Below are 17,552 nucleotides of genomic sequence, written 5' to 3' on the forward strand. Positions count from 1 at the left end.
GGTAAACCTTGCTGTTAACATTACATACATAGCACATGTGCTTTTGTTCCAAGGTCGCATTTTGCCTCCCCCCATCACGTGGCTAGCCCCCCCCCCCTCCATGGCTAACAGCGGGGAACATTTCTGTTCAGCCACAGGCAAACAGCCCAGCAGGAACGGGCACCTCTGAATGTCCCCTTAAGAAAAGCACCCTGTTTCAACCAGGTGACCATGAATGATATCACTCTCCTGAGGATAACACTGAGAGATAAAGAACGGATGTTGTTTGAATGCCAGCAAACATATATTGCAATGCTTTGTTGTACAATGATTCCCAAGTATGTGCTACTGGCCTGGTGTGGTAAAGTGTCCTACCATGGTGGGTGGAATAAGGCTGCCCTCCCCAGAAACTTTCTGCAAAGGCTTTGGGAGTACATCCAGGAGAGCTGCAAATGCCAGGGCAAATTAATCATTAAACATGCTTGCTTTTAAAACATGTATAATATTTTAAAAGGTACACTCACCAGAGGTCCCTTCTCCGCCTGGCAGGTCCGGGAGGCAGCCTTGGGTGGATTTGCGGGGGACTGCCTCCAGGTCCAGGGTGAGAAATAGTTTCTGGCTGTCGGGAAAACTGGTTTCTCCGCTTGCTTGCTGTGAGCTATCTACAACTTCATCATCATCATCTTCCTCGTCCCCAAAACCTGCTTCTGTGTTGCCTCTATCTCCATTCAAGGAGTCAAACAACACGGCTGGGGTAGTGGTGGCTGAACCCCCTAAAATGGCATGTAGCTCATCATAGAAGCGGCATGTTTGGGGCTCTGATCCAGAGTGGCCGTTTGCCTCTCTGGTTTTCTGGTAGGCTTGCCTCAGCTCCTTAAGTTTCACGCGGCGTTGCTTCGGGTCCCTGTTATGGCCTCTCTCCTTCATGCCCTGGGAGATTTTGACAAATGTTTTGGCATTTCAAAAACTGGAACAGAGTTCTGATAGCATGGATTCCTCTCCCCATATAGCGATCAGATCCCGTACCTCCTGTTCGGTCCATGCTGGAGCTCTTTTGTGATTCTGGGACCCCATCATGGTCACCTCTGCTGATGAGCTCTGGCCAGCGTGGCAAGCTGCAGGTGACCATGCAAACAGGAAATTGAAATTCAAAAGTTTGCGGGCCTTTTCCTGTCTACCTGGCCAGTGCATCTGAGTTGAGAGTGCTGTCCAGAGCGGTCACAGTAGAGCACTCTGGGATAGCTCCCGGAGGCCAATACCGTCTAATTGCGTCCACAGTACCCCAAATTCGACCTGGCAAGGCCGATTTAAGCACTAATCCACTTGTCAGATGTATATTAAGGAAATCAATTTTAAGAGCCCTTTAAGTCGAAAAAAAGGGCTTTATCGTGTGGACGGGTGCAGTTTTCCATCGATTTAACGCTGCTAAATTCGACCTAAACTCCTAGTGTAGACCAGGGCCTAGCCCCCATTCTCTTTTCCTGGGAAAGCATCCATTTCTGCTCTTGAGGATCAGATCTTTCAGATGTAGCCTCTACTCAACTCTGGAAATTCCCTAATTTTGGTCGTCTTCTTACAGGTCTAAGTAGACTCTACTACTGTTGTTGAGATCTTGTTCGTGTACTTCTAAGTTCTGACTCTCTTGGCCATAAGAAGGATGAAGTTTTTTGAACCAGGATGTAATTAATCTGGACTAGAATTTGACCAGGACACCCAGGTTCACACTCCAGATCTTGTATGATGTGCTCTGGTTGCATAAGTCCCTTAGCTATTCACAGTCTTTGTACTTGGGTTTTCCCATCTCCTTGGAGGTTTGCTTATGTTTCTTTTGCTCCTTGGCCAACTATCTAGAAACGAAAAAGGAAAAAAAAATATTTCAGGAATCTCCCTTTTCATTCTTCTCAAGGAGAAAATAGTTTTGTGACTAAGGGAAAATATTCTTCAGGCTGCTTGTCTGATAAGCAGTCAAATGTCAGTGATATAAGTAAAGAGGGAGATGGTTTTTCCATTCTCTCCTCATCTCTTATCTCAGAAATAAGGCCAAATTTCATTTCCTTCATCAGTGTGGACATTGGCAACTTTTTAGATATTGGTTTTGTTTGGTTAGAGACTATTATGATTTATATTTTCTGTATTACAGTAACATCTAGAGGTTCTGGGATTGCGGACCCATTATTCTAGACACTGTATGACTACATAGTAAGATAGTACCATCCCTGAAGAATTTACAAGTTAAGTATAGAAGATAGAAAAAGGATGATGGAAGGGATTTATCCTCATTTTACAAATAAGTGCTTTTGAAAATGTTACCCTTATTTTTTGTATCTGTCCCATTTTCAAAAGTGACTTAGGAGCCTAAATGTCTGAGCCACTGTAATGGTCCTCGGGGTCTGGTTGGGGAGTGTGGCCTAGTGGTCATGGCCACAACCCCTGACTGCTAAGGGGGTTGTGGGGAGGGGAATCCAGGCCCTCCCATTCCACCGGCTCTGACCCAGTGCCCTTTGGGCTATGAGTAGTCTGGCAACCAAGGCTGTTTAAGGCTGTCCTCCCTGGGCCTGTTCCTCTCATCCCCGTCCCCCCAGGGATCAGCTCAGTCAAAGGCCTTCCCCTGGTGAGGAAATCCAAACCAAAAGAAGTAAGAGGGAGTTACTAATGTCCAAGGTCCACAGGATACTTCCCTCTCTGGTTGCCTCTTGGGTGGGTCCTTCCTTCCCTCAGGGAGGGCCCCTTTGGGCAGCTGTGTCAGAGCCTTCAGGCTTCCCTCTGCTTTGTGCTGCTGGAGCTGTGGGCTGCAGGTCTGCCCACCTCCAGCTCTGCCACCCAAATGAGCTAATTCCCTGCCTTTTAATTTCTCCATCAGATGGAGCATTTGTTGCAGGTGTGGTGGGAAAGGGCTGGCAGAGCTCAAAATAATCCCTTAACCCCTTGTTGCCCATTGTGGGGTTTGTACACCTGGTCAGTCACTTCAAGTAAGATTTTCAAAAGTGCCTAAGTGACTTGACAAAGGTCACACAGAAAGTCTGTGTTATATCTGGGAATTGAACCCCAATCTTTATGGCCCTAGTACTATGCCTTAATCACAAGACACTCCCTTCTCCTTGGCTAAACATCTCATCAACCATTTAAAAGAACGGGCAATACATTAAAGTGTATAAATACACTCTCTCCTATGTAGGCAGCTCTCATTCTTGTTTTATTCCATTTCCTGTGAACTCTAGAGTCTTATTTTTGTACAATTATAGTTCATCTGGCAGCTATTGTAGCCTATTAACTTCTAGTTCAAGCATTTTCAATTTTTTTACAACCTACATTAGAAAAGATTCCACAGATAAATGCTTGATCTTAAAAAAGAGTCTTCTGTGATGTCCACAATAAATGAGTCAATGTTCATTTTCCTGTATCTGTCTTTTTAAAAAAAGTCTTTTAATGAACACAGATATTTATGTGAATAAACTTGAGTATCTGCTTGATTATATTCCTGTATCCTCCTTCATTCCTCACCCCTTTACCCTCCCTCATCCCCTTACCTCCACCTCAGGTATAGATTTTAAAGTCTTTGAAGGAGGGATAATTTTTAAATGTCTATAAAGATCCTACCACACTTTTTTGAGCATTAAAATAACTATCCTCCAATATTTGCTTTTATGATACTTAAGGCTACGATTTAATCATGGGTATTTTTAGTAAAAGTCATGGACAGGTCACGGGCAGTAAACAAAAATTCATGGATGACTGTCCATGACTTTTACTATATACCCCTAACTAAAACTTGGGCATGGGGGCCACAGGTGCTCTGGGGAGGAGGTTGTCCGGGGCACCACAGGTGCTGGGAGAGGTGGCCCAGGACCCCGCTGGTGCTGGGGGTGCGGACTGGGCAGCGGCGTGCGGCCCAGGACCCCCACTGGTGTGGGGGGGTGAGGGGCGGGTAGTGGCACATGGCCCGGGACCCCTGCTGGTGCTGCGGGGGGGGAGGGGGAGGGTTGGCAGGGCTGACAGGGGCTCCCTACCCAGCTCCACATGTCCCTGCAGCTCCTAGGTGGTGGAGGGGCCAGGGGGCTCTGCGGACTGCTCCTGCCACAAGTGCTGGCTGTGCAACTCCCGTTGGCCGGAAACCACAGCCAATGGAAACTGAGGGGGCAGGGCCTTTGGGCGCAGGCAGCGCGCGGAGCCCCCTGGCCCTCTGCCACCTAGGAGCTGCAGGGACATGCCAGTGAGAGCCAGGGAGCCCCCTCCCACACCCTCCAACCCCTAGCCCGGAGCCCCCTCCCACACTCCACTCCCAAACTGCTGCTGCTGGCTCAGGAGCTGCTCGGGCAGCCCCTGAGTAAGCACTGGCTGCTGCAGAAGTCACAGAAAGTCACGGAATCTGTGACTTCTGTGACCTCGGTAACAGACTCGCAGCCTTAATTATACTTCATTAACATTAAACATACATATTTAGTTGGTAAGAGAATAAAATGTTAAACTTCCGAAAATAAGCATTATTATTATTTTATATATAATTTTCATTTTCCCCAGAGACAGTAATTTATTGTTGGGTAAGAAAGAGTTTGTGAGACAAAAAAGTTTCTCCTATCTCCTTTTCACAATTGCTATCATGCATAGGTAACCTGCCTCTTCAGAGTCTACCATGTCATCCTGTAGCTGCTTAAAGTATTAAATATGAGCATGGAGGCATGCTGAACCTTCTTTGTGGCCTGAAATTTGTACTTCTGACTATGAAGTAGTATTCTGGATATATTAATGTCCAATTTTTATTAAAACTCAAGGTTTGTAATGATTTGGCAGCAAGTCTAGATTGTAAAAGAGTGCCTTTGAAGTGATTTTTGGCTTTTGCATCATAAAACAAATGTATAGTTTTTTTCCAGAGATTCTTTGTATGCAAAACCTATGCTTATTTTAAGTTGCTGTTAGGAGAATTAAATACAGTTACTGTTAATAACTAACCCTGAGCTAGTGGATTTACAGTGGGGAAGAGGATCAGATAAGTGTTGCCACAGAAGGACATTGCCTCATGGACCATAAAATGCTAAATTAGTAAGTGACAGATTGCTTTCATGAGTTTTCAGCAAAACCTTAATTGTGCATTAATTTCAGTGATTTATTCAGCTTCTTTTAAAAGTAGGAGAAAAAAATACATTGTGTTGAATCAAAAGTACATTCTTTTCCATCTGAAGGAGGAAACCCCATAGACACATGAATACGTATTGCTTGAAAAATTTATCACAGGCTTAATAGCCAGAGGAACATACCTAGTTCCCAGAGGCTGCAGTGAAAGATTTTTATGCGGGGAGGAGGCAAGAGCAGAGGCTAGGGCAGTGGTTCTCAAACTAGGGCCACTGCTTGTTCAGGGAAAGCCGCTGGCGGACCGGGCCGGGCCGGTTTGTTTACCTGCTGCGTCCGCAGGTTCAGCCGATCGCGGCTCCCACTGGCCGCAGTTTGCCGCTCCAGGCCAATGGGGGCTGCAGGAAGGGCGGCCAGCACTTCCTTCGGCCCGCGCCTCTTCCCGCAGCCCCCATTGGCCTGGAGCGGCGAACCACGGCCAGTGGGAGCTGCGATCGGCCGAACCTGCGGACGCAGCAGGTAAACCAACCGGCCCGGCCTGCCAGCGGCTTTCCCTGAACAAGCGGCGGCCCTAGTTTGAGAACCACTGGGCTAGGGAGACAGCTCCCTATTGAGAAACCCAGTCCCCAGTTGCTAGGGAGGATGTGAGGAGTTTTAGAATCATAATCTATTTTTTGTCAAATGCTGAGCTAAGAAGATACTGAAACTATGTTAAGAATAGATATAGGTATCTCCACATGATAACTAATTGTTGTCTCATTAATGGAGTCCTTCCCACCAACTTGAAATTTATCCTGGCCACACTCTTGGAATTGCTCTTTCTAAGTAGCAAGTATTCATGACTTGTTTTATAGATTGATCAGCTTTATTCTGCCATGTAAATTTGACCCAGGATTTTGTATTGGGCACTACAGGAATCTATGTACCTTAGGAAGAAAGTTTCTTGGCGAAATAGAAAACTAAATGTAAAACTTGAAGCAATTTGGAGCTTATTTCTTAAGTCACATATCCTTGACCTTGCATTTTTGTCAGCAGTAAATTAATATAACAGTAGAGATAATTTCTGTTTTACTTGAATGGTTAATATAACAAGATCATTCTTTACTCTCATCCTCTAATCACTTTGGTGACGTTATTGTGGTACTGTGCAGCAGAAAATATTGCAGTCAGTGCTCAGTATTGTTTCCAGGTGCAATTACTTAGTATTTATTAAAACAAACTCTTCTTATACACACACATTTTGTGCATGAGGACTGAATTTAGCTTTGAATGTGTAAGCTGAAGGGAGGCTTATCCACTTCTACGAACAGCTGCAAGAACTTGTCCCTTAGATCAATGGCTCTCAACCTTTCCAGACTTTTGTAGCCCTTTCAGGAATCTGATTTATCTTGCGTACCCCAAGTTTCACCTGATTAAAAAACTACTTGCTTACAAAATCGGACATAAGAATACAAAATTTCTTCCGTTCTAATTTTGTTTGTATGAAATTTTAGTTTGTACTGACTTCATTAGTGCTTTTTATGTAGTCTGTTGAAAAACTAGGCAAATATCTAGGTGAGTTGATGTACTCCCTGGAAGACCTCTGCTTACCTCTAGGGATATGTGTACCTCCGGTTAAGAACTACTGTCTTAAATGGAACAGATACAAAATGGTGACCACAAGGTTGTTTGAGAATTGATTCCCATCGTACAGTATCCAGTGAATTCTTAGCTGTGTTCTGGCACGTATTCCAGCTCTTGTATTAATCAGCTAGAGGGCTTGGTTTGGGAGACGGGTCCTTTTAGGTTTTTTTTATTTTTCCTGAAAGTTATGCAATGGCACCAGTCCTTCTCCTTCTTTTCCACCTTTGTATACCAAGTTTTGTGCTTGGGTTAAAATCCACATTCACTTCCTTGTGAAACTTTGTTGCTTTTGATGTTTTGTTTTGTTTTGTTTGCACCCCATTATGGAGTTGCAATAGCAGTTTCATAGTTAAACTTTGTAACTAGTACTTCATTCTAAGATTTTTTTTTTAACATCTATTAATCCCCTACTATTGGTCTTTCGGATTGCTGTTGAAAACACAAGGAAAAAGGAGTTTGAACAAAAAGAAAAAGGTTTGTTTAATGTATCTAAATTTACACTTACCTTGAGCTAACTTAGGTGGACTAGGTAATCTTTCCTTCTCTGAACACCAGGTTCTCCTTTCAGCAAGGCACTGCTGTCTGTATAGAGATATCCAGAGATATGTATCAAGCCCCTCTGGCTGGGTCAGCTTGCCTCCCTTGATCCAGGGATCATCTGTACCCTGAAGAGACCTACCTCTTGTGACACCTATTCTACTGTTACCTGGAGTTACAAAAGTACCCTTTGATAAATATGTTTGTCCAAAAGTAAAATGTATAATACTCTGTAAATGTTATTATGTAGGCAATCAGGTAGGCACAACTCATGCAAAAAAATTTCTCTCGCTGCAGGCATAGCCTCTAATCCCTGCGTCGAAATACTATAGATATACTATATGTTTATTTTCAGAGCATTTATGTTTTAAGGATTTTCTCACCTCTGATACATCTTCATTTTAAAACTGGCTTAAGGTAATTGTATTTAATGAAAACATATTTTGTGTTTTCTAATTTTTTTCAGTCACCAAATCAAATCTTTACAGTATAGCAGCACGGGGGATGTCATTCTTGTTGTGTCTGGTAACTCTCAAGCTAAAGTTCTTGACAGAGATGGCTTTCCAGTAATGGAATGTGTTAAAGGAGACCAGTACATTGTGGACATGGCAAACACCAAGGTAAGTTAAGAAACACTGAACTTTAAATTGTATTGTTCTATACTGGTATAGTTGTCTTGTACTTTGATTTAGGTTATTTATTGTTCTGGTGATAGTCCTTGATATAAAAACATTTTGTTCCCTTCCAAGCTTTCCGTATAACAGTGGTGGCAAAATTTACTGACCCTCTGAGGTGCATACAGCAATCTTTAGAAGTTCAAGAGCTGGGTCTCGGGGCTTCAGCCCCGCTCCTGAAGCATGGAGTCTCGGCAGGCACGCCCCACGGGGTTGAAACCCTGATACCCCTCCACTGGTCTGAAGCCAGAGGTGGTGCATGGTGGGGCACATGGGGTTACTGGCCTCCCTGATTTTTGCTAAGGTTTGCTGGTTCTTCTTAGTCACATGGTGCTGCTGAGCCCTCTCCCTGCGTGGCAGTGGCTGGAGCTGACAAGCTGGGAGCTGTGGCCATGAGGAGAGGCAGTAGGAAACACCTGGGAACTGCAGGGAGCGCTGCTGCGGGTAAGGCGGCGGGACATGGCTGAGGAGCGTGACTCAAACTGTGAGGGAAGACGAATATTTATATTGTGCCATGCCGCCGCCCTCCCCTCCCCCCACCGCCCCCCCCAGCAGGCTCCATTTGTCTCTGGCAGAAGTCCTTAGCCCCACCACAGAGCAGAAGCCCTGAGCTCTCCCCTGCCCCCCAGTCTGGTAGATGCAGATCAGTTTTGTGAATAGTTTAAAATTAATAATTTAAGTGTAATGATAAAATCTACCACTCAGATTTGTGATAAAATTGCCTTATTTAGTGCTTGTAGGGCTGACTGCCAAGTAACTAGCCTAAGTCCTGTATTACTTGATGCTATTCATATCAGAACACTATTTCTTTTGGCTAGCAGAATGTGTATAAAGCCATATAACATTAACAGCTGTTTTGGTTCTTGTTTAATTAAAAATAATGCAGATTTTTTATCTTGTAAAGTTTTGAAACCTCACTATATGATGGTCTTACAAACAAAGTGCTAGAGTAGTTATGCTGTCATATTGACTTTTAGGTATTTGTTCCCTGGTAATTTTTTTAAATAGTTGCTAAAACTGTCTCCATAATAATTCTTAAAAACAATCTGAAACAATTTCAATTTTAGTTTTGCAGGTGTGGTTTTTAAATTTTATGTAATATTATAGGAGTCCTTTGTTCTCTTCAAACTTATTTAATAAGCTTGTGCTAACACTTCAAACATGTCAAACTAACTAAAATACACAAAGGAACTGGATAAAGGCATTTTTCCCTAAAAAAGATAGTTTGCTTATTTTTTTCCTGGTCTTTTCTCGAAATCTTGTTTTTTGCTATAGAATATCAGTGGTTTAAATTCTGGTAAAATGTCCGCCAGCAGATATTTCCATCTTGAAGAAATGGGTCTGTCCACTCTCATCTTACAAATTATCTTTTATGAAAATACATTCTGATCCAGTTTCAGATCTGCTTCAAGGATCTAGTTATATTATTTAAAACTCTCCATGCATTAGACCGAAAGGTGACTCAAGAGCACTCTATTCCCACAACTCACTCCAACAGGGAGTGGCTGATACAGCTCAGGGTGAAACTTGTAGACCATGGCATTTTTGGTGAAGGACACTTGGCTGTGGAAATCCCAAGCACTAGAGATCAGAGTGAGCTAGAGTCTTGTCTCCTTGTCTGGGTAGATTGTTCCATACTTCCATGAATTAAGTGATGATACAGTCCAGAGAAACTTAAATCTTTAGGTGACTTGCCATCATGTGAGAGAGAAAAGACAAATGGAAGAAGAGTGACAGGAATAATTGAATTCAAAGGCACAAGTAATCTAGTAAAAAAAAAAGGAACGAATAATTGTGTTTTGGGGGAAAATGGTGAGGGAGTGAACTGTAGGGTATATATTGAAGTTTTCCTAGCACTCTCAGTAACATTTAATGTAACAGGGTCAGGTTGTATTTTCAGCTCTGCCCCCGACTCTTTGTGAGCACCTGGCCCCTCACTCCAGGGACCCATGCCAGCTACTGTGCTGTTCCGTCCTTAGGGCTCAGCCTGTCTCAGTCCTTTCTTCTTCCACCTTTATATATAGGCCCAGATATAGCCCAGCCCTCTGTAATTAGCTGGATTGGGTTCACCTGCTCCAGTACAGGGGAGCTGAACTCAGCCTAGGCACAGAGACAGCTACCTTGTGACAGCACTATGAGACCCATGCACTCAGTGATGATTCTCTGTTTTATAAAAAGAAAAGGAGTACTTGTGGCACCTTAGAGACTAACCAATTTATTTGAGCATAAGCTCTCGTGAGCTACAGCTCACTTCATCGGATGCATACAGTGGAAAATACAGTGGGGAGATTTTATATACACAGAGAACATGAAACAATGGGTGTTACCATACAGACTGTAACAAGAGTGACCAGAAAAGGTGAGCTAATACCAGCAGGGGGCGGGGGGGAGGGGAAACCTTTTGTAGTGATAATCAAGGTGGCCATTTCCAGCAGTTTACAAGAACAGTAGGAGGGGAAATAAACAAGGGGAAGTAGTTTTACTTTGTGTAATGACACATCCACTCCCAGTCTTTATTCAAACCTTGGGTAAAGTAGGTAAAGTAAAACTATTTCCCCTTGTTTATTTCCCCTCCTACTGTTCCTGTAAGCTGCTGGAAATGGCCCTCCTTGATTATCACTACAAAAGGTTCTCTCTCCCCTCCCCCCCCTCTCCTGCTGGTAATAGCTCACCTTTCCTGATCTCTCTTGTTACAGTCTGTATGGTAACACTCATTGTTTCATGTTCTCTGTGTATATAAAATCTCCCCACTATATTTTCCACCGTATGCAGCCGATGAAGTGAGCTGTAGCTCACGAAAGCTTATGCTCAAATAAATTTGTTAGTCTACAAGGTGCCACAAGTACTCCTTTTCTTTTTACGGATACAGACTAACACGGCTGTTACTCTAAAACCTGTCTCTGTTTTATAGTTACATTTTGAGACCTATCAGCGAGTTTTTAATCCGTTTAATGTGTGCCATGTTAATTTTATATTCTAGTGTTCAATCAAAATATTGTGCAGAACTAGTCAAATGCCTTACAGAAATATGTCTATTACATCAACACTATTGCTTTTATCACTCAAACTTGTAATCGCATTACAAAAAAATCAAGTTAGTTTGATCAGACTTTTTTTCATCATAAACCTATGTTGATTGACATTAATTATATTCGCAAAAAGAAAAGGAGTACTTGTGGCACCTTAGAGACTAACCAATTTATTTGAGCATGAAGTGAGCTGTAGCTCACGAAAGCTCATGCTCAAATAAATTGGTTAGTCTCTAAGGTGCCACAAGTACTCCTTTTCTTTTTGCGAATACAGACTAACACGGCTGTTACTCTGAAACCTGTCATTAATTATATTACCCTCCTTTAGGATCATAGAATATCAGGGTTGGAAGGGACCTCAGGAGGTCATCTGGTCCAACCCCCTGCTCAAAGCAGGACCAATCCCTAATTTTTGACCCGATCCCTAAATGGCCCCCTCAAGGATTGAACTCACAACCCTGGGTTTAGCAGGCCAGTGTTCAAACCACTGAGCTATCGCTCCCCCTTTAATTCTTTATTGATGTGCAGTTCCAATATCTTGCCTGGAATGGATGTCAGACTAAGGCCTATAATACCCAGGTTATGCTGTTTACCCTTTTTAAATCTTGCCCAGTGTTCCAAGACTCATTAAAAATCAATATTTAAAGTCCAGCAAGCTCCTCAGCCAGCTCTTTTTAAAAATCTTTCCATGCAAATTATCTGGACCCTGCTGATTTTAAAATCTCTAACTCCCCCAATTTATTATTGGAATGGAAAAAGTATCATCATCACATGTCATATGTCTACATGAACTGTTTTTCTCTAAATACAGAACAGAAATATTTATTGAACACTTCTGCCTTTTCTACATTATTTTTGATAATTCTACAGTTTCCATCTAGTAATGGATCAATACCATTGTTAGGATTTTTTTTGTTCTTAATAAACTTAAAATATATTTATTATACTGTAACTCTGCTGGCCATAATTTCTCCTTGTATATTGATTGTTTCGTATTTTAAAAAAGCATCCAACTTGATGGTTGTGTATTACATTATTGGTATGAAGGACTGTTATTAAAAGACGGTCCATTTTACGTACAAAATAATTGTCAGTAAGGAATATGGTTAATAGTGCAGGTTATTTTAGGTGGAGAGCCTGAAAAATGAGGGGAAAGTAAATGTCTATTTGAAAAATGTGTTTGCTGTAGAATTTGGTTCTCATGTTTTTATGTTTTTCCAGGGTCATACAGCAATGCTTAATACAGGCTGTTGGCATCCCAAAATAAAAGAAGAATTTTTGACTTGTTCCAATGATGGGTGAGTATAGGTTCATGTCAGTGCTAGAATGTTTTGGGGGTTTGTCAGCTTTTGCATTTTAGGACCTCCATGTACCTTCCCCAGTTATAACTTGGTTGCAAACAGTCAATTGTGAACTTGTTCGTTGAGATCTGGAAGTCAGTGTAAGACTTGTCTATAATTTGGCTTCTAGAAGAGTTCATTGGTTTGTCTTCATTCTTTATTTTTGTTAATATTATGGTGCTTTTGGTGATGACATAGTAGGAAAAATATATGGATGAATATACTGTAATATATTTCAAATTAGAAAAATGTAAAAATGAGCCCCCAAATGTAGTCATTTTCACTGAGTGGCTGGATGTCTCAATGGAATTGTAGGAGGGATGGCACAACCTTTCACTTCAAAGTCATAGGTTTGAATATGCCCCAGGTAGGTACTAATTAATGTTACCATTTGACTGCTGTCCAGTAGACGATTGGAAATGAATTTGTGGTCTCAGTCTTGATCCTAGTGGACAAGTGTCCAGATCACAAAAATCAGTGCTGTTTGGCACTAATTTACATCCTTCTTGGAACTTTAAGCAGTGAGGCCAAGAATTAAATGGGCATGGAGACTTAAATATACTGGTACCATTGGTCTCCCCAGTGCTCAGGACTGAGGGCAGTGAAGGAAGTTTGCATTGCTGCTTCCTTGGCTTGTTTATAATCTCCTTTGTAATTAAACAGAAGATTCTGGTAACCTGTGCCTTCAATATGGCACTTTTCAAAATGATAAAAGCATTGTATCAACACTACTCACCCACACCCTTCCCTCCCCCAGTGAAACCTAATGCTCCTTGTTGGAAAGTTCACACAGTTTGATGGGGAGAAAAGAAGGCATGTGTACCAAAAAATAACATTTTAAACTACTAGAGTTTTTTTAACTTACAGAAAATAAACAAAAGCATTGAAATCACATTTTTCAGTTCTTAGACAAAAAAGTAAAGCAAAAATTTCTCTGCTATATTCAGCTATATTTCTGAAGTGAAAGGATTTTAAAATGTTTTGTTTCTCTTGTAAACACAAAGGGTAGACAGTTTTACTGCTCTACCACTTTAAAATTCAGTACTTTTACTTAGCTGAACAGTTTGTAGATAGCGAAAAATAAATTAAGAAATTATGTACTCTCAAGACTGTCTAATTTTGTCTGCATAAATATATGCTCAGCAATTATACCAAATATGGATTCAATGGCTCTCCCGTGCTTAAATTGCTGTGAATTAAAAGGGTTTGGTCAAGTGAGTAAAATATAAACAATGCTATAAATGGATGTGTAATTATATTCTCAGAGACACCAAATGGCTGACATTATAAGAAAAGTATTTGAAACCATCTAGCAAACTTCCCATTTCCGTTTAGGCTAGCAGCAGTTTTCTCCAATATGTGGATGTGCCACTTTAAAAGTAACAATTGGCACTTAATGTTAAATCCGCAGAAAAGCTTTTATAGACTAAAGAACATCTTTTGTCAGGAGAAAATTTATTTTTCATGTTAACAAACACAACAAAGTGTCCATAACTTAAGCAAAAATTATTCTCAGACATTATCCATGCTGTAGGAAAGAAGAGTCTATGACAGTTTAGATAAAGTATGTGTTTATGAGGTCATCTGTTTCTGCAATATTATCACTTGAAAGAACTGAATATTTAGGAGATACAATTACTAATTTAAAGAGACTAATTCTTGTAAGTCTTGTTCATTAGTTTCACTGTTTGAAGGTTTCTTTAGTAAACAGGATTTTAAGCATATATTTCACTGTGGAGTAATGGCATGTATTATGCTAATGCATATTAGGTGAATTTCTGGCTTGATTGAAGTCAGTGGGAGTTTTGCCACTTCAGTAGGGCCAGGATTTCACCCACTGTGATCAGGTGGGTAACCTTCATGATTACAGTTTGTGTCACAGAATGGAAAGAGGAAGAATGGTGCTGAAGAAGTAAGAAAGAGGTCACTGCAGTCTTCTCCAGAATTAAAAAAATAATTACTATAACGTTTTTCTTTAGTGATTTCAGAAAGTTTTTTTTATTTGGAAAAATAATTTCAGGATCGTTGAAAAGATTGTGGAGCAAAGACACTTAGAGCTAAGCAGAGAAGTAGGTAGCCTCAGGCAGAAGCAGTCAAAAACTATGCTATTGGTTTGTGCATGCTAGAAACCATTTTTTCTTGAATTTTAAATGAAACCGTTATGGGAAAAAATTATTCTAATTACTCCAGAAAGTGACAATATTCGTATTTTCTCTGATTATTTTGTATTCATTAGGGCTGTCGATTAACCGCAGTTAACGCACATGATTAACTCAAAAAAATTAACCACGATTAAAAAAATTAATCGCAATTAACCGCACTGTTAAACAATAGATTACCAATTGAAATTTATTAAATATTTTTGGATGTTTTTCTACGTTTTCAAATATATTGATTTCTGTTACAACACAGAATACAAAGTGTACAGTGCTCACTTTATATTACTTTTTATTACAAATATTTGCACTGTAAAAATGATAAAAGAAATCATATTTTTCAATTCACCTCATACAAGTACTGTAGTGCAATCTCTCTTGTGAATGTGTAACTTACAAATGTAGGAGTTTTTTGTTACATAACTGCACTCAAAAACAAAACAATGTAAAATTTTAGAGCCTGCAAGTCCACTCAGTCCTACTTCTTGTTCAGCCAGTCACTCAGACAAACAAGTTTGTTTACATTAGCAGGAGATAATGCTGCCCGCTTCTTGTTTACAATGTCATCTGAAAGTGAGAACAGGCATTCGCATGGCACTTTTGTAGCCAGCATCGCAAGATATTTACATGTCAGATGTGCTAAAGATTCATATGTCCCTTCATGCTTCAACCACCATTCCAAGGGACATGCGTCCATGATGGGTTCTGCTTGATAATAATCCAAAGCAGTGTGGACCAACGCATGTTCATTTTCATTATCTGAATCAAATACCACCAGCAGAAGGTTGATTTTCTTTTTTGGTGGTTCGAGTTCTATAGTTTCCTCATTGGAGTGTTGCTCTTTTAAGACTTTTGAAAGTATGCTCCAAACCTCGTGCCTCTCGGATTTTGGAAGGCACTTCAGATTCTTAAACCTTGGGTCGAGTGCTGTAGCTATCTGTAGAAATCTCACATTGGTACATTCTTTGCGTTTTCTGAAATCTGTATTGAAAGTGTTCTTAAAATGAGCAACATCTGCTGGGTCATCATCCGAGATTGCTATAACATGAAATATATGGCAGAATGCAGGTAAAACAGAGTAGGGGACATATAATTCTCCCCCAATGAGTTCAGTCACAAATTTAATTAACACATTATTTTTGTAATGAGCGTCATCAGCATGGAAGCATGTCCTCTGGGATGGTGGCCGAAGCATGAAGGGAAATATGAATGTTTAGCATATCTGGCACGTAAATACCTTGCAATGCCAGATACAAAAGTGCCATGTAAATGCCTGTTTTCACTTTCTGGTGACATTGTAAATAAGAAGAGGGCAGCATTATCTCCTGTAAATGTAAACAAACTTGTTTCTCTTAGTGATTGACTGAACAAGAAGTAGGACTGAGTGGACTTGTAGGCTCTGAAGTTTTACATTGTTTTTGAGTGCAGTTATGTGACAAAAAAGAAAATCTACAATCTGCACTTTCACGACAAAGAGATTGCACTACAGTACTTGTATGAGGTGAATTGAAAAATAGTATTTCTTTTATCATTTTTATAGTGCAAATTTTTGTAATAAAAAATAACATACACTTTGATTTCAACTACAACCCAGAATACAATATATATGAAAATGTAGAAAAACATGCAAAATATTGAGTAAATTTCACTTGGTATTCTGTTTAACAATGCGATTAAAACTGTAATTAATTTTTTGGAGTTAATAATGTGAGTTAAATGCGATTAATCGACAGTTTGTTCACACAAGTGAATTTGCCTATGGCTCTGGCCTGAGCTGGTGTGTCATCCTCACAATGACATCTGTTTCTCTTTTGTGAAAATGTAATTGCAATTTTCAGCTCATTAGAATAGGAACAGAACTGGAAGTAATTGACAAACATCATCCAGCTGATGAGTTTTTTGTGTATATTTATATAATTAACATTACATTTTGGTTATGCTGAGTTTTAGCATAGATATACATGTGTGAATACACAAACATTTAAGTGAAGCTAATGGTATCATTTGGGTGCTCAGCACTTCTGAAATTAGAGCATTTTTGTACCTGAACCCCTCTGAGGAAATCTTGGGAAGCTTCATAACAGTAAAAGTAAGATTTATTCCCCTCACTCTTTCACAGAGCTCAAGTTCTTCCTTTCCTTCTCCTCTTTCTCTTCTCTCCCTTTTTCCCCAGTGTTTCTTGGAAGTTGCAGTTCCTGGACTCAAAGCTACAGGAACCGTCTACGAACTAACTTACAAACACAAACTGGGATAGGTATCTGTACTGAACTAGATACAACACACTCTTTCTCTTTAATTTTTACAATGTTTACTCTAAACAGTCACTTCCAAATCATCACTTGAGTCCAGTAACAGTTTTCCAGTTTTTTAGGCAGTCTCCTTTGTCTCACACTTCTCCTAATGCCTATAGAGGGAAGAATGAGACTAGGCAGTGAATCAGTTCCTCCTACTATAGATTTTCCCTCATCACTATTGGTGTCATCGATGTTCTGCAGTCCAAGATAGAAGTGACCATTCTCCTTTTCAGCTTGTAGCTGATGAACTGTGGACCATCTTGAAATGTTCCTTTTCTTTCCATCTATTAATACAGTAGAATCTTGTCAGATTTCTATCATCTGCAAAGGACATGAATAGCTTGAACATCCTTTTCTGACTGTGTCACAGCTTAATGTGAGGAAAATCTCCAGTTTGAAACTAGTGAGGTTTAGCACCTTTCTTACAATCTATGTGCTGTCTAAAGAAAAGGAGTACTTGTGGCACCTTAGAGACTAACAGATTTATTAGAGCATAAGCTTATAAGCTCTAATAAATTTGTTAGTGCCACAAGTACTCCTTTTCTTTTTACGGATACAGACTAACACGGCTGCTACTCTGAAACCTATGTACTGTCTGTATTTCTCCTGTTTGTTCTTAACATGTTCACAAATAATTTCATTTGAAGGTTTAGTTGAAAAAGAGGACATGTAAGCCCTTGACAGGTAGTAAGATATATATTGGCATTGCATCCTCTTAACAGTTCAAAGGGTGATAAAACTTATTTCTGTGATCTTGCTTGTAAACTGATAAGCTGCAAACTTTCTTTCACCAGTTTGTTCATTCTTGACTAGACCATCATCTCTTAGATGATATAAAGAAACTGTTTTGTGTTTG

General features: G+C 40.4%; 1 protein-coding gene and 1 long non-coding RNA gene across 4 annotated transcripts in view; one reads left to right on the forward strand and one right to left on the reverse strand.

Annotated features, from left to right (window-relative positions):
* The window catches only part of WDR70 (WD repeat domain 70), a 271,958-nt gene that overhangs the window by 105,530 nt on the left and 148,876 nt on the right, over positions 1 to 17,552 (forward strand). For all 3 annotated transcript variants that reach the window (XM_073343800.1, XM_073343799.1, XM_073343801.1), the window contains 2 exons: positions 7,670 to 7,823; positions 12,128 to 12,204. In XM_073343800.1, the coding sequence (XP_073199901.1) occupies positions 7,670 to 7,823; positions 12,128 to 12,204 (231 nt within the window). The remainder of the gene's footprint in view (positions 1 to 7,669; positions 7,824 to 12,127; positions 12,205 to 17,552) is intronic.
* The window catches only part of LOC140911222 (uncharacterized), a 38,545-nt gene that overhangs the window by 770 nt on the left and 20,223 nt on the right, over positions 1 to 17,552 (reverse strand). Inside the window, exons 3-4 of the long non-coding RNA XR_012158869.1 lie at positions 7,172 to 7,248; positions 504 to 1,826 (exon numbers count right to left, since the gene is read on the reverse strand). This is a non-coding gene — a long non-coding RNA (uncharacterized lncRNA). The remainder of the gene's footprint in view (positions 1 to 503; positions 1,827 to 7,171; positions 7,249 to 17,552) is intronic.

The sequence above is a fragment of the Lepidochelys kempii genome, chromosome 5 (genome assembly GCF_965140265.1).
Source record: "Lepidochelys kempii isolate rLepKem1 chromosome 5, rLepKem1.hap2, whole genome shotgun sequence".
Taxonomy (NCBI): domain Eukaryota; kingdom Metazoa; phylum Chordata; order Testudines; family Cheloniidae; genus Lepidochelys; species Lepidochelys kempii.